The sequence below is a fragment of the Littorina saxatilis genome, linkage group LG2, assembly GCF_037325665.1.
Source record: "Littorina saxatilis isolate snail1 linkage group LG2, US_GU_Lsax_2.0, whole genome shotgun sequence".
NCBI lineage: Eukaryota > Metazoa > Mollusca > Gastropoda > Littorinimorpha > Littorinidae > Littorina > Littorina saxatilis.
In genome coordinates this window covers 63,126,173-63,151,443 of record NC_090246.1, presented here as the reverse complement: position 1 = coordinate 63,151,443, position 25,271 = coordinate 63,126,173, and the positions used below count along the sequence as shown (strand labels likewise).

The window sequence follows — 25,271 nt, the reverse complement described above, 5'->3', positions numbered from 1 at the left end:
TTTGTGCATGTATTCTTTTGATCAATGTGAATGTCTTGTTTTGTCAAAAATTACATTTTCGATTTCTAACCTTTCTTGTTTTGTTTTTATTCTGTTAATCATGTTTTTTTTTGTTCATCTAGCAGAGAGAAAGGTCACACCCAACAAAGGTTTTCAACTTTTTCTTTGCAGGAAAACCATGAAATCACACTTGATTGATGTCTGGATGTCCAATTTGTATATGTACAATAACCATTCCTAGCTGCCACAGTCTGATGCTGACTTTGATGGCTTTGCTCTGTCGCAGGTGAAAGACGGCACGCACAAGCTGGAGCGCACCAGGGAGACCATGCTGACCAAGGAGCGGGAGTGCCGGCGCCTGGAGAACGAGGCCAAGCAGCACCAGCAGAAGACGCGAGACCAAGACAAGGAGATCCTCAAGCTGAAGGCCGTGGAGCTCGAGTATAACCAGCTCAAGGAGCGACTGGACAACAAGGACCACGAGCTGCACAAGGCCATGGCTGTGCTGGACGAGAAGGACTCCACCTTGAGCACCGTCAAGGCCGACTTTGAGCGCCAGATGAGCGAGGTGGAGCGTGAGTTTGGCCGTGAGCGTGACGACCTGGAGAACCACCTGGAGGAGCTGAAGAGCCAGCTGTGCTCTGCCCAGGACCATCGGTCCACGCTGGCCGACAACATGACCACCAGCATGGCTGACATGTTGGGAGAGAAGGACGACACCATTGCGCAGCTGGAGGAGAAGCTGATCGAGCACGACCACAAGATGGTGGACATGCAGGAAGAACTGCAGGCTGAGATGAGCGAGAACTCTGACCTCATGCACAACCTGGAGACCTTGCAGGAGGAGAAGCAGCAGCTGCAGGACCAGATCCAATCTCTGGAGCAGCACATGCTCTCCCTGAAAAACAAGGTGTCAGACCTGGAGAAAGACAACACGGTTCTCAGGCAACACCTGGATAAACTCAAGCAGGACAACACCCAGCTGTCTGCCCGTCTTGCCAAGACCTCCTCCTCCTCCTCCGCCTCGGACCCGGAGAAGGAGGTGCTGGAGAAGACCATCCAGGACCTGAACAAGCAGATTCAGGGCCTGCAGCTGAAGCTGATGGAGAAGTTTGAGGACCTGGAGGTCAACAAATCTGCATCATCTGAGCAGGATGACCTTCTCCACAACATCCTCATCCTGGACTCGGACCTCAAGGAGGTCAACAACCTGCTTATGCAGCTCCACGAGCGCTTCAGTGTCTACCTGAAGTCTGTACCTGGTGAGGGGAAAAAGGAGGCGTCATCTCTGGCAGAGATGGTGGACGAGATAGGACACCGTTGCCTGATGCTGCAGGAGACTCTCCACGAAGGCTCCCAGGGAATGCTAGCGGACAGTTCTGGCAGTGACTACCACCACGCAATCACGGTCAGCCCCTCGTCCGGCAGCACAGTGATTCTGGAGGAGTACCGGGGTCTGAAGAGCAAGTTTGACCGTGTGGTGGCCGAGCTGAAAAAACTGAAGAGGGAGGTGAACGATGTGTACAGCTCTTATGATGAGCTGGAGAAAAAGGACAAGCAGCTCACTGAAAGAGTCCGCACCATAGAAGGATCGTACAGGCAGCAGGTGAGATAATACAGGCTGAATACATCTGTGTTGCTGTCTTTTTCTTTTTCTTCTTCTGCCACTGTCTGTAACTGCCTCTCTTCCTATCCTCTCCCTTTCTGAAGCATTGACAAAGTCAACTTGACTACTTTGTCCAGTCAGATTGACTTTGTATTTATCTGATGTGAAACTTGTCTTTAAGTGTGCCTGATCTTTTTGGAAAACATTCATACAGCGTTTCTGTTCTAACATGTGCTACTGACCTTGCAGGTGGAGGGCCTAGTGCAGAGAATGGACCAGCTTTCCACAGAGCTGGCCACCAAGAGCAGCAAGACAGCCCTGCAGGCCCGACTGGACCAAGCCCCACCAGCCACCCAGCCTGACAAGTCCGGCATCTCCCAGGACATCGAGCAACAACTTCAGCTGTTGGACAGCAAGATCGGCAAGATGGAAAAGGCTCTGGTTGAGGCAGGGAACCCTGCTAAAGGTGGTAACCCTTCTGTTGGAAACCCCTCATCAACATCGCAGCAGGAGAACCAGAAGGTCGTGTCCAGGCTGAAGGAGATGCGCCAGCAGCTGGAGAAGACCACCAAGGACCTTAAGGACATTGTCAAGAACCTGCCCAAGTCCAACCCTGCAGGTTCTGCCTCGCACCAGCAGGCTCTGGTGTCGCGGCTGGACAGCTGTGGGCAGAAGCTGGGCAAGGTAACAGGCATGGTTCAGGGAGCCGGTGGTGGTGGTGGGGGTGGCAGTCCCCGAGGGGATAACCCGGGCCACAATCCGGGCCACAATCCTGGACACAATCCGGGCCATAATCCTGGTCATAATCCTGGTCATGGTTCTGGTGGTTGTGAGTCTGGTGCTGCGTGTCCTGAAGTGATGGAGGGAACTGCCTCCAGCATGGCACGGTGCATGCATGACATCATTGAGAAGATTCGTGAGATCGGAGAACAGCTGGACTGTTTGGAGGATGAGGAAGATGACAGTGATGATGAAGACGGTGAGGCTACCACGGTGGACGATGTACGTGAGCGCCTCACCAGCCTGTGTGAGTTTGTAAAGCAGCACTCGAACTTCTCAGACTATGACTGGCGCTTGATGCAGCTTCTCTCAGCACAGAAAGCTGTCATCACGAAGGACAGGTTAGAGTTAGCAGGATCTGACAGCGTGGACGGCAAGAGCAAGACCCAGGCCTATGCAGACCGCCTTTCGCTGGAATCTCTCATTCTGGTGGAGATGTCTCACATGCTGGAGAAAAAAGATCCAGATGAGGAGGAAGAGAAAGACCCTGTGATGCGTGAGCTCAGTGTGTTGAATTCCAAGGTGCTGTCACTGCACCAAAAGTTGGACAAAGAGTTGAGGACTTTGCATGTGACAGGAGCCAGTGCGGATGTGCTCCGAGTGCAGGCAGACATTATGGCTGAGAAGATTGTAGTGGAAGGTCACTTGTGCTCCAATCTCTTCTCTCAGGGTTCTCACCTCAGCAAGGCGGACGCAGAGGAGGATGAAGAGAAGAAAGCACAACCCAAACTGCTGGCTGCAGAGGCTATCATGAGATCTCAGCTAGATTCCTACATTGGTCAGAACCTGGACAAATCCTGTGATGAACTGTGGTCCTCTGCCAGTCACTTGACCACCCGATCTCTAATTCAGGGAGAATTGACTTTTGCACTCACCAACCTGAAAAAGCAGTTAACAGACAATGCACATATCACGCAGTCAATCAGTGGTGTCAGAGACTTCTCTTTTGAGCGGTTGAAGAACCGACACAAAGCAGTGATGGAGGTGGCGGAGCAGTATCGGGAGAAGATGATCAAGGCCCTGGCCGTCATCATCAGCAAGGACAGTGAGGAGATGACAATCGTGGAGGGCCCGGAGAACGTGCTGGAGGCCGTGTGCTCTGAGGTGTCCACCATCATGGAGAAACACATCCAGCACTACAAGGAGAAGGTGCGCGGTACCAAGGACACTCAGACCGCACACCGCTGGGACATGATGGTCAACCAGCTCAGGGCTGACCGTGATGTGATCATGAACGGGATTCGTCAACAACATGCCGCCTATGACAGCGATCCGGATGGTGAGGGGGAGTCTGAGGTTCCCTTCCAGTCATTAGACAGTTCAATCAACAACTTCGGGGATATCGTCTCCCTGTGTTCAATTCTCTCTGCACATGTGGACTTCATCACGGAGCTGCTGAAGATGGGTGACACCCCCCTGCTGGCTGACATGGAGACCGGAGAGGAGAAGGAAGGAGGAGAGGAGGAGGAAGAGGAGGGGGACCACAGGGCCTTGCAGAAAGGCCTGTCCTCCTTTGTCCACAGCCTGGCGGAAGCCCTGCAGTCTGAGGCCAGGTCCAGGCAGACACAGGTCCACAAGATGCTCACAGGTAACGCAGCTTGCTTCATCAGCCTGTGTGCTGATTCTAAATACCCCTCTTTTAAGACACAAAAAATCAGAGAAAACAAGGTCTTAAAAACGAGGGAGTCTTAAATTGGGGGTTCCACTGTTGATTATTTTATCATTTCAGGCAGACTGGGTTTTTTTCTGAGTCCTGAGGTAAGGTAGAAACGCATTCATCAGCTGGTAAATCAGGAAAATATCATACGTAGCCAGCTTATTTACCCCCTAAGTTGTTAAAATATAGCTGCTTCAGTGTTTAGTTCTTGACAAGTGTATTTTCTTTCTTTACAAGGTTTCATAAGACTGCATGTATGGATATATATGCTTAATTATGTCAAGATGGGGTGCAACATTTGTTTTTTGTTTGACTCTGTTGTCTTAATGACAAACAGACACAACTGTATCTTATGTAAAACCCACTGTGTCTTACAGATCAAGGCGTCACAGCAGCAGACATTCCAACAGTCCCCTGTCCCAAAGGTGCTTCCCAGTACAGCGACATCTTGGTGCGAGAGGCAGTGTTCTCCGCTCAGACCACCTTCATGATGTACAAAATCAAACTGATGCATGAACAGGAGATGGACGCGCTCAAAGTGGCTCGACCCGCTCGCTCCAGACCCCAGAAATCAGAGGAAGGAATGCAGGAAGGAGAGAACGACCTGTACCAGGCATTGGTGCCTCTAGAAGAAGTTCTGGACACTAAGTACGATGACGAGATGGAGACGTTACGGGTGATCGCCTCCCAGGTGGGCAAGCTGGAGGGAGTTACGAAGGGCAAAGACTGGTCGCAGGTGGAGGAGCATGTGCGGCAACTGGAGCAGAAAGTACAGGATGAGTTGGGCCTGGCCCAGCAGAGGCATGAGGTGCATCTCGACCTCTTCAAGCAGGAGGAGAGCAAGGTTAGTTCTTCCGTCTGATGTTTCATAATCCACTTGGTACAGTGGAATTCCCCTATTAAGCCCCCCCCCCCAATTTTAAGACCCCCCCTTTTAAGACCTTGCTTTTTCAGACTTTCTGTTCATCACCTCTGTACATTTACCCCCATTTTAGGACTCCCTCCTTTTTAAGATCTCAGTTTCTTAGATTTTTAAAGGTCATAACTATAGCCTTGGTTTTTAAAGTCCACATCTGTAGCTTTGGTTTACTTTGGTTTTGAAAAAGTGAGGTATACTCACTCCTTTGGATTTATCATATCATTAGGAGGATGCAGAAAATACACTGACGCAGATTCTGATTTTAGTAGAAATGTATGACTAACATCAATTATTTGGTTTTGGTTTTCTTTCTGTGAGATTTTGTTAGTTTTGATATCTTTACTTGCTATGCACATAGTGAACTGTGGACACTTTGAATACTCACACTTAACCCTGACCATTTTTTAAGTTGACAGATAGATGTAGGAAATGTGCAGAGTCGTTTTGTCTTGATTTTGAACATATTTTATTTCAAAGTGTATGATTAGTCCTCAACAACCTCCTAACACAAAAATCACTGTAAAATCCAAAGGTGGAGCGTGCCTACGAAGAGGTGCAACAGGAACGAGAGCACTTTGAGGAACGCTGCACTGCCCTGGAGACGGAGCTACGCTCCATGAGCAACCATCATGACGACGAAGTGGAACGCATGCGTCAGGACGTCATGACGGCTGTCAGTGCCATCAGGGCCAACGAAGAGGAGTCGGAGACACATCTGAGCGACAAGCTGCAAGTCCTGACCAAGCAGCTGCTGTTGCAGAAAGATCAGTACAAGGTGAATCATTGTAGCCGGATGGAAGTGTGTTAGTTGTGAGTCGGTGAAGATGGGATGAAAATGCCTGTGAATGATTTGAATGGCATGCCGGTGAACTGTGTCTTGTCTGTTTGTATTTAGATTGCCTTAAATGATGGAATTTACCTTTTTTCTGAATGCAGGCTCTCCCTTTCAAACACAATTTCTAGAAGAAAGAGAAGCAAATACAACAAAGCAAACACTAACGAAGAAGAGAGAAAAAAAACACACAACAAGAAAGACAAGAAAGATGGAAAATGGAGATAAATCTTATGTTACTCTGACTTTATGTTGCAGTTTTCTTGAATATAGGCTCAACTAACTAAATGCTGTGTTCACATATTCATTTATCTGTCTGTTCTTCTGGCATGTACATTAACACTAACGTATGTGATTTGTGTGTTTGCTGACAGCGCTTCTTGGCCAAGATGAAGGACCAGTTGTCCAGTGGAGAGAAGGACAAGGACAAGGACAGTCTGGTGGAACTGGTTAACAAACAGCTCAAGGATGTCACCGAAGGCACACAACTGGTCAGTTCTCCTTATTGATTGTGTGTATGTGTGTGTGTATGTTAGTGTGTGCCTGCGTGCGTGCATGCCTGTCAGTGTCTGCCTGTGTGCGTGCATTCATGTGTGTATACATGAGTGTGTGCATGCAGCAGTGTGTTTGTGTGGGCCTGTGCATCTGTGTGTGCCTATGTATATGTGTGTTTGCCTGTGTGTTCATTTTGAATGGCTTACCTCAGGCGACTTGCTGCAGAATTTCAGACATTTGTTGTTAATTTAGCTTTTTGTCACAGCAAAGGCCTTTCAACCATAGCATAGAATGATGTTTTAAAAGGTTTGATAAGGCAGAAATGTTACAGACACCCCACTGGCTGTCTCGTGGCTGTCGCATTGTATTAACAATGCATGGCTCATACATAAAATTACCTATCACAAAATAAGATATTAAAAAAACTATTGCCTTTTCTGAATTTCCAAAACATCCAAGAAGGGGAAAGGTATGAATAGCTTTGAAGTTTAAACTGTTGAATCATATGCTTCATACAAGTATTTTTCTTGTTTGTTTTCAGCCTGAAGCTGAAGAGTTGCCACCCTTACCCAGTCAGCCACCACCTGATGTACCCAAAGCTGATGACAAGAGCCTGAATGTTGAAGAGGTATGTATTACTGTAATGCGTTTTAGTCTTATAACTTGAGCTTGAAAATAATTAAGTGTTCACTACATTGAGACAGTGAAACTTTAGATTTGAGCCTTGACAATGAAACATAGAGTCCTGAGTTTTAAATCTGGGTTTCTAATGCTTACGAGCTTGTTCCCAGTACCCATTTGTTTTAGTTCATACCTGACGTCTTAGTTTTAACTGTATCAGATTTTTTATTTATCTCATGAGTCTTCACAAGAAACAAGTAGAGCAGAATTAGGTATACCTAGATGTATGAAATGTACATCATTTTTCTTGCGGCAAAGGGATTCTTGAGTTTACTTTCAGTGAATTTTAGTAACTGAAATGGAAAGGAAAAGCTGGCTGAGGAAACGAGTGGCTGCTTGTGACTAAAAAGGACAAAATGTTCTTATGGCACTTCTATGTGTCTGTGTAGGAACTGGAATTGCTGAAGAAAGAGAAGGATGAGGCTTTGGCAGAAGAGACGCGAAACACAAAAGCTGGTAAGGTTGTTTTTTTTCATTCTGGTTGTTTGTTGTTAAGTCTTAACTTTCTCATACTTTTTGTGTTATAAAAATGTATGATTTGGGTTAAGTGATGCAGAGCAATCTTGATGAGCATCTATGTATGCTGTAGTGTTATGTCTGACGTTGATTAAGTAACAAATGATCCAGGATGGGGTAATAATGTCGTGCCGATACGTGTGGCCATATGAGCATGCTTGCATCCGTTTATTACATACGCATCACTCTCGCACTGTCATTTCTGTCTATTGTTTGCTGTGATACTCACACAGAAGATATTCAATCAATCAATCAGATCAATATGAGGCTTATATCGCGCGTATTCCGTGGGTACAGTTCTAAGCGCAGGGATTTTTTTAATATTTTTTTGTTATGCAATTTATATCGCGCATATATTCAAGGCGCAGGTATTTATTTATGCCGTGTGAGATGGAATTTTTTTACACAATACGTCACGCATTCACATCGGCCAGCAGATCTCAGCCATTTCGGCGCATATCCTACTTTTCACGGCCTATTATTCCAAGTCACACGGGTATTTTTGGTGGACATTTTTATCTATGCCTATACAATTTTGCCAGGAAAGACCCTTTTGTCAATCGTGGGATCTTTAACGTGCACACCCCAATGTAGTGTACACGAAGGGACCTCGGTTTTTTGTCTCATCCGAAAGACTAGCACTTGAACCCACCACCTAGGTTAGGAAAGGGGGGAGAAAATTGCTAACGCCCTGACCCAGGGTTGAACTCGCAACCTCTCGCTTCCGAGCGCAAGTGCGTTACCACTCGGCCACCCAGTCCATTGAAAGAACTCATTGAGCTGTCGGGAGCACACTTCAGCTTTGAGTGTAAGATTGATAACCATAAATGGTTGATGGAAAGCTTTGTGGCTGCTTGTGGTCTTCAGCATGTTGAGAGAAAAATCTGATTGTGTTTTTGCAGCGTTGGATGCCATGCGCAAAGCCTATGAGGATGAACTTCAGCGTGAGCGAGACAAGTATCGTGAATGTCTCATCACCATGTACAATGAGGACTTTGTCAACGAGATTCGCCGCAGACATGAGTCAGTCATTTTCAGAGACGTCTATCTCATATGACTATTATTTTCTTTTGATCTGTAGTGGAGAAGAGAAAACTAATGCTGGAGGTGTTTCTTTCCTTATATCCTGAGCAAGAGTAGGTATATGTACCATGATCTATAAGATGTATGTGTCCCACTTGAGTTCTGGTGCAAAAGAATTAATGACAGTTACTCCAAATGAGACCTGGGAATTGCCAAGTGCAGTGGTATTTTCCTTACTCCTGAGTAAAACCAAGATATCTACATCCTGTTTTAAATACTGAGAACACTAATTGTAATCATACCTTTTGTTTCACCGCTTTAATGTGACCGTCAAGAATGCATAATGACTACGTAGCGATGTTGTCATGGAATTTTGGCGTAACTCATTTTAGACGGCTTTTAAGCAGAAGATCAAAACTGATTATTTTTATTATGAAATAGTGTTTATATTTGTACCTGGAATAGATAGAAAGATAAAAGAATGTTAAATAATGTATTGTCCATCGTATTTAAAAGAATATTTCTCATGGAGAATGATTTACTTAGTCTGAAGCTCAAAAACATCAAAATCGCCAAGAAGCGAGTTATGCCAAAATTCCAGGATGATGACGATAGGCTGACGTACATGTACTGTGAATTGTAACACAAATGGTGTGTGTGTGACAGGGCAGAGCTGGAGAAGACCCAGGAGGAGCTGAAGCAGGTGAAGATGCACTACCTCAGCAAGTGTGAGGACCTCAAGCTGCTGGAGGTCAAGTTGGGTCAGACCAAGCAGGACTACGAGAGTCACATCAACCAGCTCATCATGAGGTCAGTTCTCTTCTCTTTTTTCACGTTGTTATTTCTTGTTTTTTATTTGTGCATATGAGTAATAATCCTGAAACAGATAGACTGCTAATGTTCCCAAATCCAGAATAAAAAATAAAAAAAGTTATCTATTGGAATGTTTTATATTTGGCATTTAAAAAATGTTTGTCTTGTTTTGTGAAAACTTACATGTTCCAACTAACCTTTCTTATTTTTTTGTAATATGACTATTCAAGAAAGTCACATTAACCAGCCCATCTGGCAGCCCATCCTCTTTCATTTTCTAGTGCATTTGTTTTGTTTGTTCGTTCATGGGCTGAAACTCCCACGGCTTTTACGTGTATGACCGTTTCCCATTTAGGCAGCCATACGCCGCTTTCGGAGGAAGCATGCTGGGTATTTTCGTGTTTCTATAACCCACCGAACTCTGACATGGATTACAGGATCTTTTTCGTGCGCACTTGGTCTTGTGCTTGCGTGTACCCACGGGGGTGTTCGGACACCGAGGAGAGTCTGCACACAAAGTTGACTCTGAGAAATAAATCTCTCGCCGAACGTGGGGACGAACTCACGCTGACAGCGGCCAACTGGATACAAATCCAGCACGCTACCGACTGAGCTACATCCCCGCCCATTTTCTAGTGCATTATTGTTCATTCTTCTGTGCCCATTCTTTCCAGTACATTAGTTGTTGTTCCTCTGTGCCTTTTGTTTCCAGTGCAATATTTGTCATTCTTCTATATGTACCCATACATTTTCCACCACATTATTAGCCATTCTTTTGTATCTGCCCATACACTTTCTTGAAAATCAAAAGAAAATAAAAAAAGTAAGAAGACAACAAAGAAAACAGAAAAGAAAAAAATCCCTAATTTCATTTCACCAATCACCTGCCAGATACAGCACAAGGTCAGACTGACCTGACTGGTTTCACGTCTGCTTTCAGCAATGCCCACCTGGATGACATGGTGAACCAGGAGATTGAGCGCCTCAAAGACTTCATCAAGAACCGCCCCACCAACCTTACCACTGGCTCTGCCACTACCGAGGAAGAACTCTATGACGCTCAGGTCAGAAACTAATGGAGTCATGCAGCATTCCGTTGTGATAAAAGTGCTGACCTTAAAATCTTCTCATCAAATATTGAATCTCAGATCTTCTGCCGATTTTAGTTGCTGAAAATAATGCCTTGCATAGTAACTTTATGACACTTGTGCAAGCATTTATATGGCTCTGTTGCGACCCCCCCCCCCCCCTCCTTCTGTTGACTTCTTAGGAAACTTAAATGCTGTGAATGTCCCAACTTGAGTGAACAGTCAATTCACTTATAATATTAATTGCTAAAATTAACAGTAAATCCCATATAGTTAATGCAGTAGTAGCATGTGTTCAAATTCTGTCAAGATTTGCTCATAACTTTTGCTGTCTTTTTTGTTCAGATCATGATACGCGTCAAAGATGCAGAACTACAGAAGCTGCGGTCACAAGTGAAGAACCTTGAGAATAGCCTGCATCGCACCACAGACGTAAGTTCTACATACTGTTTGCAGTTGACGCCAGCAAAGGGCTGAAGTTTTTAGTTATTTTTTTATTTTTTAATATCAGTACGTTTTGGGGGGTTTGTTTTGGGGAAAAGACTTTTGAAGCAATTAAATATCCAGTGTTTAGAGAGAAAAAGAATTGGTGGAATTTCATGATTTATGGATTTAGTATATCTACGAGGCAGTTGGTGGATTCACTTGCATTTTATTTTCATTTTAGAAAGCAAGTAAACTCAGTTTAAAATTACAGTGGTACCTCTATATAACGACTTTGAAAATGTTACCGAAATTTGGTTGTTATATGGAGGGGTCGTAATATGGAGGAGTTGGTTTATGTTCATGTCCGGTCCGTCACTGATCCGGATTGAATAACATGGGCGTTTTGATTGATGCCGCCCACAAAGTATGGTAACCAGTTTTCTATTCAATTAATTACCCACACAAAGTTTGCTTGCCCTGTAACTATTCAAGAGTTAAGGTTTGCAATAAACACACTGAGATCGAACAAAAGCATGCGGTCCCAAAGCATGCACATCGTTGACGATGTCGATAACATTACCAGTTACAAATCAGTTCTTCTTCTGCGTTCGTGGGCTGAAACTCCAACGTACACTCATGTTTTTTGCACGAGTGGAATTTTACGTGTATGACCGTTTTCACCCCGCCATTAAGGCAGCCATACGCCGCTTTCGGAGGAAGCATGCTGGATATTTTCGTGTTTCTATAACCCACCGAACTCTGACATGGATTACAGGATCTTTTCCGTGCGCACTTGGTCTTGTGCTTGCGTGTACACACGAAGGGGGATAAGCCACTAGCAGGTCTGCACATAAGTTGACCTGGGAGATCGGAATAATCTCCACACTTAACCCACCAGGCGGCCGCGACCGGGATTCGAACCCTCGACCTTCCGATTAAAAGGCCGACGTCTTACCACCCCGCCACAGCGCCCGTCCGTTACAAATCGGTCATACGATACCCAGCAAGGATTTTGGTTAAAAACAAACACAGTGTCCCAAACGCAGGGTACTGAACGTAAAGAACGGCGGCAGTGTGTTGAAACTGATGTAAATTTGTTGCGAAAAGCGTCAGTTTTCACGATGAAGCGCTCGCTCCTTCAGGGGACATCATTGCACTTCGGACTGTCCAGAGAGTTGAGTAATTTAGGACACTCCACTACTCATCTTCAAACTTCACTGACGGGATTATGAGGAGAATTTATTGATTCAACCAAACGCGCGGTTGTATATCGCGTCACTTGGTCACGGATCGAAGAAAGCAAAAAAAAGGTTTCAGGTTTCGAAACAATGTTCTGGCGTCGGCCATTTTTAGCTTGACAAAAACACGTGCTTCGCTGACGTACATCGCAAAATTTCATGACGTCACCACAACTTTCGGTTTTGGTTCGATGTGCGAAATACTTTCATGACGTTTCTGTACTCTGTAACTTTGCGTGTTGTCAGGTAAGAGTTACTGCACAGGTCTGTGCGAAATGAAGCAGAGATCTTGCAAATGAGCTTTATCTAGAGTCATAATAAAATAATGACCTGAAATAGAAACGAAAACCCGTGGCTTCAGCTGTTTGCGTGCCGAAGTGATGTTGTACACGGAAAGGATTTCCGCAAGTTTTGAGTGTCCGTATCGCGCACTGACTCGACTGGAGATATAATTAGAGTAAACCAAACCTATGATAATTTTGGGAACAGTCGTTACAAGTCCACGTATGGACGGTCGTATGTCGTATCAGAGAGGGGGACGTAATACGGAGGTGAGAAATACTAAGACAAAGAAGGAGAAAAAATCCGTCAAAGAAAAGTCGGTCGTATTATTGAGGGACCCGTAAAAGAGAGGGGTGGTAAAGAGAGGTACCACTGTATTGACAAAGAAGAGTAGTGTTGTTTTTCTGTTTCTTATGACCATACTATTAAGGTATTTGAATTGTAACATAAAAACAAAAATGGTTTTCAGGAACATCGGCAGACGATGACCCAGTACCTGAATGCACTGAAAGAGAACCAAGAGAGTCGCAAAGAGTACCAGACTGAGAACAACAATCTGCGAGAACAACTTGACAAGGCTCAGCACGAGTCAGGGGTCAGGCGTCCTGTCAGGAGAAGTGAGTGGTGGTGACTGCATTCGTCCATTTTCATCATTATTACAGATGTGTGTGTGTGTGTGTGTAAGTTGAATCATAATGCTGCAGACTAGCTCAAAACATCTTTCTGATATAAAAGTAGACAAATAGCCACTTTTCTGTCATCCACAAACCTGTCCCTAAACCCTCTGTAGTGTAAAGTGGTCAAAAGGAGCACTGATCTGAGGGTTGAAAAGACAAGAAAGAAAGAAAGAGCTAGCTAGCTAAACTTAGCGATTGCAGAAAACACATATATGGCCTGCAGATTTGGAAAGTGGACAGCAAATGTAAATAAAGCGAAACTCACAAGAGAGTATCCTTCAGGCTGAAAGCAATTTTTCATAATTTGTTTTTTTGAGCGAATGTTTGGAATGATTCTTGATGCTTGCTTCTTTTGTTTGTGAATGCTACGTATGGATCCAGGCATCAACCCTTGAGATGCGCAGATTCAGTTTCGATGTAACTTTGGTGCTACAGGTCTTAGATTTTTTTCTTGGGAATCTTACGTGTCTCTGGATCTTAGCATAGTCAGTGTAAGTGAAATGTATGTGGGTAGCTTTAGCATTCATTGCCTATGAGTGTTGTGAGTGTATGTAACTCTGTATGTTCATGGTTAGCAGCAAAAGTGTTTGTAAGATGTAACATCTTGTGTAGGGTTTGAATGAGTGTTCACATTATTCTTGAAGTATGAATATACATTTTTCCCCAGCATTGAGAGCTTCCAAATATTGGGCAATAAATTATTTGTTTTTTTCTTAATTCTTGATGCTGTTATTTTCTTGCGGCGCATTTGTATTTTTCTATCTGTTGCTCAGCATATAACATTGAAGGAATTTAATTGAAAAACTGTTGCCATGCATTTGGAAGCTTTCAGTTCATGTTGAACTTCATGTCTAGTATAGTCTAATACAGTGTCAGAGTATTTGGAATTGATGAGACTCAGCTGGCATTTTTTATTTTATATTTTATTCATTCTCGCTCTTTGAAGTTGCACGATCAAGCACGTAATCTTTCTTGTTGTTTTTTCACTATTGTGCAGCTGCCAATACGGTAATTTTGAACAAAGCTGTTCCTTCAAACTAAGCCGTTGCTGTTAACTCCTTTTTTTTTTGTTTCGACTTTCTAACAAGATCTTTCGTTACAGCATGATGTGTTGAACATTTTTTGTTGTGTTGTTGTTGGGCTGAGGCCACGTTGGCATGATGTTGTGTGTGTAGCACCTTCGTTCCACCAGAGGGCCAGAAGTCCTAGCCCCACTGTTGGCGACTCACAACGACGCGACTCCACCTCCGCCACTGAACATGTCAGCCGTGACTCCAATCGCCGTAGGCGCATAGACCCCAAAGGTCAGACCGAAAGTTAGAGGATCAGAAATCATGTGATTCATCAAAAAAGAAAGCCACCCCATCTGGTATCACTGTGCTCGACAGAATGAACACTTAACCCTTGGACCAAAATAAGAACAGAAGAAAATTGGGGAAGGGTGATCATAATTCACAGATAGGGTTAGCAAAGCAAAAAATAAAAGATAAGAAAAAATATGCATGTAACAAAAAAGCAAGGGATATGAAGCAACTTGCAAATCAAATCCTAGGTAGTGAACACATTTATTTTTGAATTAAGAAACACACAAGCACACACGCACACGCACAGGCACACACACACACAAATCGGTTGAGTAAAACTAGCAAAATCCTTGAAGGGACTATGTTATGCGGATAAACATTTTCACTACTTGAGAGCTTCTTTCCCCACCCACACCCCCTTTGATGGTGGGGTTGGGAAATGTGTGTGTCTCAGCAGGGGGTTGGAGGGAGGGCAGTGTAAGTTTAAAAAGTCCAGTAATATCTCTTGTTGCAAGTTGGCCTCTAGTGAGTGATTCGCTTTTGCTGCTGACCGTTGCCTTATGTGTTCTTCACAAAGTTTCACATTTGCACACAGTTTTGTCACAGATACCTCTGCAGGCTTCTTCCAAAATCTACCTCTTGCATCAGCCATATTGTGTTGAGCCCCCCCTGCCCGCCATTCCACACACTTTATTTTGAATGTCTTATTCTTCTTCATGGTTTAGTTGCATAATTTGTTTCTGTTTTATAAACCCACTTATGTTTATTGCCAGGGTTTATTCATTTGGTTGAAAGAAAATTGAATGGCAGCATGCTACCTGCTATGCTGGTGCAGTGTGTGCACTTTAAGTTTTATACTAAATATCTCGTACAGACCAAACTGCCAGCATTTCTGCTGAGCATGTTGCATATCGGTGAAGACCACAATACCAGTCGTGCTCATTTACAGAAATATCAGACTGAATTGGCAAGATCTGAGAAACAAAAGAAGTAAGCGCTCTGAATGCATACAACACGTTTTCCTTAGGCTTTCAATCAATTAATCAATATGAGGCTTATATCGCGCGTATTCCGTGGGTACAGTTCTAAGCGCAGGGATTTTTTATTTTTTTTATTTTTTTTTTATTTTTTTTATTTTTTTATGCAATTTATATCGCGCACATATTCAAGGCGCAGGGATTTATTTATGCTGTGTGAGATGGAATTTTTTTACACAATACATCACGCATTCACATCGGCCAGCAGATCGCAGCCATTTCGGCGCATATCCTACTTTTCACGGCCTATTATTCCAAGTCACACGGGTATTTTGGTGGACATTTTTATCTATGCCTAAACAGTTTTGCCAGGAAAGACCCTTTGGTCAATCGTGGGATCTTTAACGTGCACACCCCAATGTAGTGTACACGAAGGGACCTCAGTTTTTCGTCTCATCCGAAAGACTAGCACTTGAACCCACCACCTAGGTTAGGAAAGGGGGGAGAAAATTGCTAACTTTGTTTCTCAGATCTTAAAAACAGCGCTCTGTCTCATTTGATTAAGATTTTCTGAATTGGCAACTTACCCTTTTCTTTTTGTTCTTTGATGTTTCAGTTGGTGATTTTGTTAAGCAAATTTGAAACATAAATAAAATGTATTGATATGATAATGTTATATTAGTATTTATAGCAAGGTCAATTTTTTCTCACCCCAATGACCTGGGAAAGTTTTCCCTGTCATATCTGTGCCTCACTTCAACATAATATTTAGGTTTACATTTTTATATGTATGCCTTTCTTTTTATGAGCTATACTGCGTGTTGTTTGTGGACTAACGTTGTGATTAGGAAGTAAAACTTGGGAAAAACATGAAAATGAGAGGAGTATATGTTTGTAATTTTTAAAGGCATATGTACTCGATGACTATACACGCTAATTGCTTTACCAACAGCTGGAGACATGCTAAATTAAGTTCCCTGCAAAATATTGTGGTCTAGGACCCCTTCAATGTTGAGATATGTTAATTTTCATTTTGATCTGGATCGTCCTATTTATAGATTTGGCAACACATGTAACGTTGATGCAAGGGAGCTAACACCGCGGCTTTGTTGACATCCTCACTTTTTCAGAGGCTAGAACAAGCTGTAATGCATGTATTATGGTCTGCGCATGGTGACATATCGTCATTATATGGTCTTATGTGCGTTTGACATCGATTATGGGCAAACTACACTTTGTAAACACGGGAGCGCGTACATATGCCTTTAAGAGCGATTATCGTGATTGACCACACTTGAGTGTGTTTCATCTGGCTTACCATGAAAGTAAACAGACTTTTAGACTGCTGGAACAAAATTCTTAGAATCTGACAGATTACATGAAGTTTTTGAGCTGAGCAAAACAACAACAAGAGCATGACGGGTAAGGGAAAACAACTAATAAATGGTTTATTTTTTCAGACTTGCGGCGTTCGAAGAGCAGTCCTTCCCTCCCCTACATCTTCGATGCTAAGGGGATCGCAACAGCGGTGAAAACGCCTGGCAAAGTGGATCGTCGCCAGTCACAGAAAATAACATAATATGAATAAGGCTGCATGTACACCAAGCTTGGCTAAAATCATAAATCTAATGTGAGCTAGACTGCATTTAACACTGGGCAATTTTAAATTTTTGAAATCTGACTAGTGATTGAGCTGCTGCAGTGTTTCACAAACATTGTGCTTCGGCTTTATTTTTATCTGGTACATGTACATCTGTTAGCACTGATACACTGCAGAGCAGAAGGCACAAAGCCCAAGAACTGCTGTGTGAATTTTGACAATGGCACTTTCATAACGGCTTTTATGTACACCTTACAAACAAAAAGCCACACTGTGTTGTGAAGATAAGAAAACATGGATGACAAAGTTTTATTTGGACCTGTATTAATGCACGAAGCTTCAGCACATCTGATTACACTACGTTATGCACACAGGATTTGCGTCCTCAGGAAGAAAGTGTGTAGAGAACTGACGCTGCTGAAATGTACTTACAGTTATATGACACTTGTAATCAAGATAAACTGCACATAAACTAAACAAATACTCCTTGAAGCAATGTTCTGTAATCAGCCAGTACGGACAACTACCTGATACGGAAAATGCTGATACTAATTGTTTCCCTGTCATTTTTGTGTGTGATTTTATCTGATGGGGCAGGAGGTTTCTGTCAGTTAGTGCTACAAAATCTGTACTCAAGATATGCACAGGCTGGCCACAGGCACCTTTACAAGAGCTCATATTTTGACACGAAAAACTTGCCAAGCACAAAACTGGATGACATTCCTGGTTCCCCCCCCCCCCCCCCCCCCAATTCCTTTTAATCATGTATGTACTTACATTTTTGTATGAGAGCAAGGGTCTGAAAATGTAGCTAGTAACGTTTTAAGTATATGCAGTTAACTGAAACAACGTGTGCTTGTCGTGTATGGACACAGTGGTCTTCTTCCCCAACAAGGAAAGGCAGGCTTATATTTTGCTAATAGGTATTTTACTTCCGCGTGTGTATGTGTGCAATAAGAGGCTTAGCTTACTAATGTGTGCAGATATTTAGATCTTGATTTGACTGCTGGAGAATACAAAACGATTTCTGTTCATTCTCTTGTTACCCGATTTAGTCTAGTTCAATATGAACTTGTTGAAACTCTTGAGACGCAATGTCCTTTCAATACCAGTGAGCCACACAGCATTTATTGTTCATTTTTCGATGCTTTCAACGTTTTTTCCCCCACTAGGAGAGGTGCTGGTATCTGAATCAAAATCTCTTTTTGTCAAAGGTTTTATCCAGTGTTGGTGTACAGTTTTTGTCTCATTTATGACCAAACCGGGATGAGAAAGCTTCGGGGAGTGATAATTGCTGAGAACTTTAGTGGGTTTTTTTTTTTAGTATTTCTCCTAGGAGGAAATTGTTGCTGATTTTTTGTTGTTCCTTGGATTAAAAATGTCTCAAAGCACCTCATCAACGCAAACAATCATATTGCCTGAAAATGATTGTTTACTCTTACTGAAGTCCCATTGTTGATGTAAAACTTAACTGCTTTGATGCTGCCAGTACATGCTTTGGGAAAGCATAGAACAAAATTGTGTATATTTTTTCACGTGAGAATCTTTTTTTTTCCCTCTGGAATTTGACTTGAAAAGTGTACAAAGTACTGTATAGTGTCACATGGTGATGGATTGTTGTGTAAATTTTGTTATGCATGGTTTGCTGTGATGTACTAAAAAGATAAATAATTTATGACATGTTGGCAATCCGATTAATCTTTTTGTGTGTGTGTAACAGCACATTTTCATATTAAACATATAATCCCGATGGACATTTTGGATCTGAAACTCATCTCCGCAGCACTAATTTTTCAAGGCAGGCTTTTTTTCACAATATTTTAGTTTGCTTTTTTATTCCTCTATAGTAATTTTCTTTCTGTACCTGACACTGAAGTTCTGTCCAGTATTATTTCCATTAACATTCCAAATCTACCTTTGCCCAGCAAGCACACAGGCTAAGTTTCAGACTCGTTGGCAAAAAGCTGCTTTTGAACTTTTTCACATGGAAATTCAATGTTTTAAGGATTAAGAAGGAAGTATGAGAAGTGAAGGCTATATTGTAGTACAATGTATGACATCTTGTGCTGTTGACATTTATTTGTGGAGAATAGCACTCTCAATGTGGACATTTGTTTTAACTCAATGTGGAAATTAGTTTTAAGAATGCAAGCAATAACTCCTATATTTACATACTTGGTTGTGTATTCAAATTCAGCAAACTTTTACAAATCTCAGGTATCCATTCCAATGCTGGATGTACAAACCTGGAAATGCTGTCAATTTTTTTTATCGCCTTTCTTTTAAATTTTACTGCTGATAAGAAATTGTTTTTAAACCTGGCACAGAGCAAGGAGATGTTTCTACAGTTTACAAGGTGTTTTTTTTTTTTTTTTAATGTAGAGAACTGAATTACCGGTACTTAATGCATTGGTTAGGTTCTTGCTCAGCTGAAAGAAGCATCAAGTGATTCATTTGCTCCGTTTTCTGCTGGTGTTGTGCTACTCAAAAACATATCTGTTCAAATGTTTGTTTTGTCCTGTATTTCCTTGAAAACAGTGCAGCATAAGCCCTTCTGTGCACCTTTTAAACATTGCCCGCTTCATACTGCTGGAAGTTGGTTGTCAAACTTGTTACAAGGACTGTGCTATAAGTAATTGATTGCCAGTTGTAATAACATACTAATTTTCATACATTACATATCCATTACACACCATTATCAAGAAGTAAATATTTTAACAAGAAAATCAGTGTTTTTGTTTGAAATAATGTAGCTTGGGTGTATGTGTGCGTCTGTGTGTTTGTGATAATGAAGTCAATATTTGTTCAGTTTCATCACGGACATACACACACACATCAGAAAGGACCAAGAGCTGGAACAAGAAAAAAATGATTGGAGAGAAATTTATTCCTTCGAAACTAAGTTTTATGTCATGAGACTTTAAAATGTCAAACCTACATGACATCAAAGCTAACTTGCTACTTTGTACATTTTGATGTTTGACAATGTTTCAGCAGGTTCAAATCTTTGACCACTTCAATTTTCATCTAGGTTTGTTCTGAATAAAGATTCCCTGACCAAAGTAACATCCAATGAATATGTACAAATGCACTGAAAGAAATACACATACTCGCATACATGTACAAATTTACACACAGCCAACACATTCACTGCACAACACTCTTCCGGGTAAAACACTTGTGCCCACAGTTAAGATCTCTAGTTTCTACACTTGCACAAACTTTCTCCCATGCATGCAGGCCAAGCAAAACACTTGGATGACACATGTTGTGGAGTGGCAATGAGTCCAGAGGTAAGACAGCAATCATTTAGGGGGCGCCATCCCTGGAGGCACCATTCCCATGCCAGGTAATAAGTTCTGTCCACTAGTTCCAGACACAGCAGCGTTGGGTCCAAGAAGAATCTGTGAAATAACAAAAACAGGTTAACATTTACTATGCGAAAAGGATGTATAAGGTTTATGGATTACTCTGGCAAAATTCAAACTTGCATAAATATATATGGGTAGAGATACCTATTATTATCTCAGAAATGCATGTTAAAAACACAAAGTTTCATGGCATTAGCACAAGAATAACACAAAGGTTCCATGACTGGCATTATGACATGGTCTGAGTACCAGCACAACACCTTTAGTTACTGTCTTTCACACAATCTCTCACAAAAGACCTCAAAGGCAAATAAGGCAATTTAAAATAAAAACTCAGGCTTCCTTTTATTACTACAGTGGAACCTCCTTTTTAAGACCACCCAATTTAAGACTCCCTCCCTTTTAAAACTCGTTTCATAAGATTTTCTGATCATTAGGTCTATAAATTGACCCCTATTTGAAGACCTTATTTTTTCAAATTTGTGAAGGTTGTAAAGGTGAGGTTCCATTGTACAGTAAAGTTATGCTTATCACTTTTGCCTCTTCCTGCATCAGGTTCTTCTCCATATTCACCACATTACTTTTCTCTTCTCTTTTTCCCCTCTATCTCTCCGTTTTCCTCATACAGTTCTCCCACTCTCCTCTCCTCTCCTCCCCCTCTCTAAAGAAGTCCTGACATGCACAACAAAAATGAACAGATCATATACAGTTTAGCCTGTCAATATCAACCACCAGAGGAACTAACTAAAAGTGGTGGTTACAGAAAGGCGGTTGCTATGGAAAGGAGAATAGCATTGTGACAACATCACTGGTCGGGGATCCTTTTCAGGTGGTTGTTGTGAGCGGGTGAGTCCAGAGATTTAGAATTAGATCCCACGACATGTAGCCAAGACGTGTACCTGTACGTGTAGCAATGACGCTACCTGTATGTGTAGCTATGATGCTCCCAGTACGTGTAATACTGTACATGTATCATCAAATCAAGCTTTTATGTCATGTGTTTTCCCAGTTCTATATGTCACGCTAGCCAACACGACATACAAAATGGATTCCAGAGAGTGGTCATGCTGAAGACAAATGCGCTTGATTCTAAATTTTCTACGTCTGTACAATTTCAGCATAGTATTAGTAAACTTAAAGGCACAGTACGCCTCCCGTAAACCATCACAGATACTGTCAGGCTTTTACACACAGTACAAACACCCTTCCATTTGAACGCTCACCAAACGGGAACATCCTAGGTGCCTTACGTAAAGAGCGAGCAATTTTTAAAGAATTAATTTTGCGGATTGTTTCAGAGACAATCGGACCGTGGTGCGTTTTGGCGCTAGACCTAACTTTTAAAATCTAAATAATAAATTGACAGCTTGTTACACAAACATTCTTAAATCATAAAAGAATTCTTTTTTCATCAAGACAAGATCAGTACAATTCAAAGTTTTGAAAGTTTGAAAAAATAAAAGCCCGGAAGCAGGGTCACGCAAGGTCGTGGTTCTCGTAGCAGACGACGGTTTATGCCTATCGCCAGTTCCTCTCAACAGTCAAAAGCAATCGCTAGAGTTCTTGTGAACCACAGCCGTTTGTTTCGTGCATAGTCAGAGGTACATAATTAGGTGCTATTGCAGATAAGCTCACATCGAGTCGCATTCAAATTACTAACTGACGACTACATTGTGAAAAAGGGAAACTGGATCACACGGGTTCACGATGGCTCAGGGGTAAGATAAACCACGCAAAAATAAATTCTTTGAAAATTGCTTGCTCTTTACGGAGGGCACCTAGGATGTTCTCAAGCAGTGAGTGTTTAAATGAAAGGGTGTTTGTAAAGTGTGTAAAAGCCTGACAGTATCTGTGATGGTTTACGGGAGGCTTACTGTGCCTTTAACATAAACAGGCATAGGGTAAGCATTAGCGAATTTCAAATGCCGTTTGAGATAATACAAGGTAAATGTGGACGAATTTGTTTGAACTGAAGAGAGAAGGCATTTCCGCAAACGAATTAGTCAGAGGGAATCGAGCAATTTTCCAGAACGTGTGACGTCATAGCTACACGTACAGGTACCTGACGCGTGTTTCTTTCAGGCGAGATATTCTTTCGGCTAGCCACTCGCGAAGCTAGGAGGCGAGAGTGTCTATGAAACGGTTTAATGGCTAGCTACGCAAGAATTAAACACCATTGGTTGATACCGAAAAGGTCGTCTGCACTGGCCGGTCAAAAACAATGGACAGCCAATCAGATGGGCAGCTGCGTGGCCGCATGTTTTCTCGCCAAGCGAGCAAGCCCAAAGCTACCTAGCGTTCGAGGCGAGAATTCCAGCGTTACTCGTGGCGAGATGTGCCCAAGAAACGGTACTTCCTCGCCCCACTCGCCTGTAAGAAACAGGGGACTGTCTTGACTTCATCTAGATCTCTATTGTTATTGAGATGCAATCGCCAGGGCAGGTTCAACTGTACATGTACATGCAAATCACACCTGTCTTTGTTGCTGTAGTTGCTGCTCATGTTGCTGAGCACGCTCAGACTCAAAGACAACAGGGAGGACCATGATGGTGGCAGAGGAGGCAGCTATCCACAGCGCACTGCGCCCAAGACTGTAGCCTGACTTGATGGCTGCCACTGACAATGTGAGCACACCAGACACTGCTTTCTGCATCGGCTCTGGAAACATCTCTGTCAGGCCCCATAGTCGTTCGGCCAAAGTCTCATCAAAATCCTGCAAAGAAAAAACAACAACTTAAATACATGTATGTAATCAGGCCACTTCCAGGAACATTTCATTTTCAGCAGCTTCATAATTGTTAGGTTCAGATTATGATTAATATAGTGGAGATATATATTAGTCTACGCATGTTAATAAAGAAAACAAGATGCCATGTGTACACAATCCTCAAAAACAAAGATTACCCATGTGCAAGGCGTCACTCATTGCTTGACTATTGTAAATACAATCAGACCCGAATATGTCCAAGTAAGGTACATACTCTATCAACAGTTAGAAGACTGCTTGGAAAGTTAGGTAGAAGCACAATACACACGGCCAAAATCCTTTTTTTCTTCTGGATCGTGTGCCTATGTGCCCACAGACACAGGCAGTTGCACGCAAGCATTCGAAACAATCTCCCCTTCACTACTGTTGAATCTGTACAAGAGTTATTCATCAGGTTCTGGCTTACCATGCACAATTCGTCGGATCAATTTTGATTAGCAGTCATCACAGATTCACACGCAATCAATAGCCTACGCGGTACTCCGTTCATATCATCATGACAGATAATAGGTATGTTACAAAAAAATTCAAAATCTTCATTTAACATTTTGATCTATATCACTTGAAAGAGCAGAAAATCAGCATTCCAATGGTATATATAACTTTGAGATTGGATAAGTGTAACCCGAGTTATGAATTTTTAAAGTAATAAAATTCGTAATAGAGGCAAAGAGGATAAATTGAAACCATTTTTGACATTTCTCAGCTAAAATTAACTGTAACCCACACATTTGTTTATCAATATTGTTCAATTTGGTATCAAAAGAAAGGTTCAGAGCTCTATTAAACAACTATAAAAAAATAAAAATAAAAATAAAAAATTTTTATTTTTTTTATTTTACAAGTTAGTATGAAACTAAGAGCAGACGAACTTTACCGACCGCCATGTTGGATGGTGACAATCCGGGCGCAAAGCGGCGCATCCGTTAAAAGGTACTTCGCATCGCTTTATCGACTTGAAACTTTGGGAAACAGCAGGAAAATGGTCAAACTAACTGTTCAGAGGGGTCTCATAAGAGTTCAAAGGCTATAAATTGTTTTATAAAAGTACCTCTTGTGTGTCTTCTTCGCCCGATATTCTGGCCGGCGAGCTCGACAGTGTTGGACTCGCCATCTTTCTCAATCTTAAAGTCAAGAATGTGCTCTACGTCTTCGACAGGGTGCCCATGTGATGTAAATTTGAAAAAGAATAGAAAAGAGGACGCCAAAACTGAGCCAGTGTGAGTGATCAGAAAATGGGGGGTCATTTTCAATGACGTCAAAAATTGAGCTGCGTGCGCACTTTGTAACATACCTACAGATAAGAATTAAGATACAACACAACTGTTCAAAAAAACTACTTCCAAGTTCGTGGCATAAATCATTACCAAAATCGGGTAAGACAGACGAAGATACATTGTATATATATACAAAATACGACAAATTACCAACATCATCATCATTTGTATCCTGTGAAAAACGCCGGGTCAAATCCATCACGTTTTCACTCGCCATCTTCGTTGCTCTCCACTGCCTGCCGAAAGTAAGCCTCCAACAGGGAGCATTAAGTACTTAAACAAAAACAGTAAACTAAGGCAGATCACGTATCGGTCATTTTCGTCATTAAAAGTAATTTAAAAATAACTTTCAACTTAAATTTTCTAATTATGTGTCAACGTAATTTCGTGCAAAAAGTGGAAGACAACAAATGTCGTGCAAACTAGTAACGACAACAAATATAGATCCCTCAAGGATTTCTCAAGGTCGCTTTGGTAGTCGTAAATGCAAACTTATAATCTTCAGTCAAAATCTCAAACACAACAAATAGATCATGAAAAGACAAAAATGTTGTTTTCCTTCCTCAAATCAGAGAGAAAAATGGCAATAAGAATAAATGTTAGAAGAACTATGTCGTAAAATAGAGGGGAGGTCACTCTCATCACCTTGGCCTTGGGTCACAACGTCACTGAAGCACACACGTTCAGAGTTCGTCTGCAACGGGACGAAAGTTATCTGAACTGACAAAAAGTGCCCATCAGCACTTTGGGGAAGTTCGTATGACCAGCTGAAGACATCATGGCCGCGAGTGTAGACAAACGTAACCGGATTGGACGGTGGTACTTCGGTGGACTGGCGAGCGCTGGTGCCGCATGCTGCACACATCCACTCGATCTTCTCAAGGTTGGGTTTTGTTTACATACAAGAACAACAAAAAAAGCGTTCTCCTCTCTCGGTAACTG

At 42.3% G+C, this 25,271-nt stretch overlaps 3 protein-coding genes across 4 annotated transcripts in view; 2 read left to right on the top strand and 1 right to left on the bottom strand.

Annotated features, from left to right (window-relative positions):
• The window catches only part of LOC138959494 (rootletin-like), a gene marked incomplete in the record, with an annotated part of 66,167 nt that extends 46,527 nt beyond the window's left edge, over positions 1–19,640 (top strand). The window contains 14 exon segments of the mRNA XM_070331011.1: positions 287–1,606; positions 1,856–3,974; positions 4,421–4,887; positions 5,495–5,737; positions 6,169–6,285; positions 6,831–6,917; positions 7,360–7,426; positions 8,389–8,509; positions 9,176–9,319; positions 10,263–10,386; positions 10,756–10,842; positions 12,826–12,973; positions 14,209–14,337; positions 16,775–19,640. Of these exon segments, the coding sequence (XP_070187112.1) occupies positions 287–1,606; positions 1,856–3,974; positions 4,421–4,887; positions 5,495–5,737; positions 6,169–6,285; positions 6,831–6,917; positions 7,360–7,426; positions 8,389–8,509; positions 9,176–9,319; positions 10,263–10,386; positions 10,756–10,842; positions 12,826–12,973; positions 14,209–14,337; positions 16,775–16,893 (5,292 nt within the window).
• A 141-nt stretch (positions 19,641–19,781) lies between these two features.
• Positions 19,782–24,673, bottom strand: LOC138959514 (mitochondrial import receptor subunit TOM22 homolog). 2 transcript variants are annotated; one of them, XM_070331039.1, is made up of 3 exons: positions 24,484–24,673; positions 22,759–22,998; positions 19,782–20,318 (listed from the first exon to the last, which is right to left on the bottom strand). In XM_070331039.1, exons 1-3 carry the CDS (start codon positions 24,544–24,546, stop codon positions 20,220–20,222), a joined length of 402 nt encoding a protein of 133 aa, XP_070187140.1. In that variant the 5' UTR covers positions 24,547–24,673; the 3' UTR covers positions 19,782–20,219. The 2 variants fall into 2 exon arrangements, with proteins under 2 accessions (XP_070187140.1, XP_070187141.1); XM_070331040.1 differs by having other exon boundaries at positions 24,480–24,624.
• Positions 24,674–24,975: 302 nt separating this feature from the next.
• LOC138959510 (mitochondrial dicarboxylate carrier-like) overlaps positions 24,976–25,271 on the top strand; it is an 18,207-nt gene continuing 17,911 nt past the window's right edge. Inside the window, exon 1 of the mRNA XM_070331033.1 lies at positions 24,976–25,212. Within this exon, the coding sequence (XP_070187134.1) occupies positions 25,108–25,212 (105 nt within the window). The 5' untranslated portion in view covers positions 24,976–25,107. The remainder of the gene's footprint in view (positions 25,213–25,271) is intronic.

Bases quoted from the DNA above. Each gene is read 5' to 3' on its own strand.
- LOC138959514 (XM_070331039.1), bottom strand. From the start codon at position 24,546: ATGGCGAGTGAAAACGTGATGGATTTGACCCGGCGTTTTTCACAGGAT. The intron at 22,999-24,483 runs GTTGGTAATTTG...TTTTCTTTGCAG, and splicing joins AGGATACAAATGATGATGAT to GATTTTGATGAGACTTTGGC. The intron at 20,319-22,758 runs GTGTGATTTGCA...GTTATTTCACAG, and splicing joins AACTACAGCAACAAAGACAG to ATTCTTCTTGGACCCAACGC.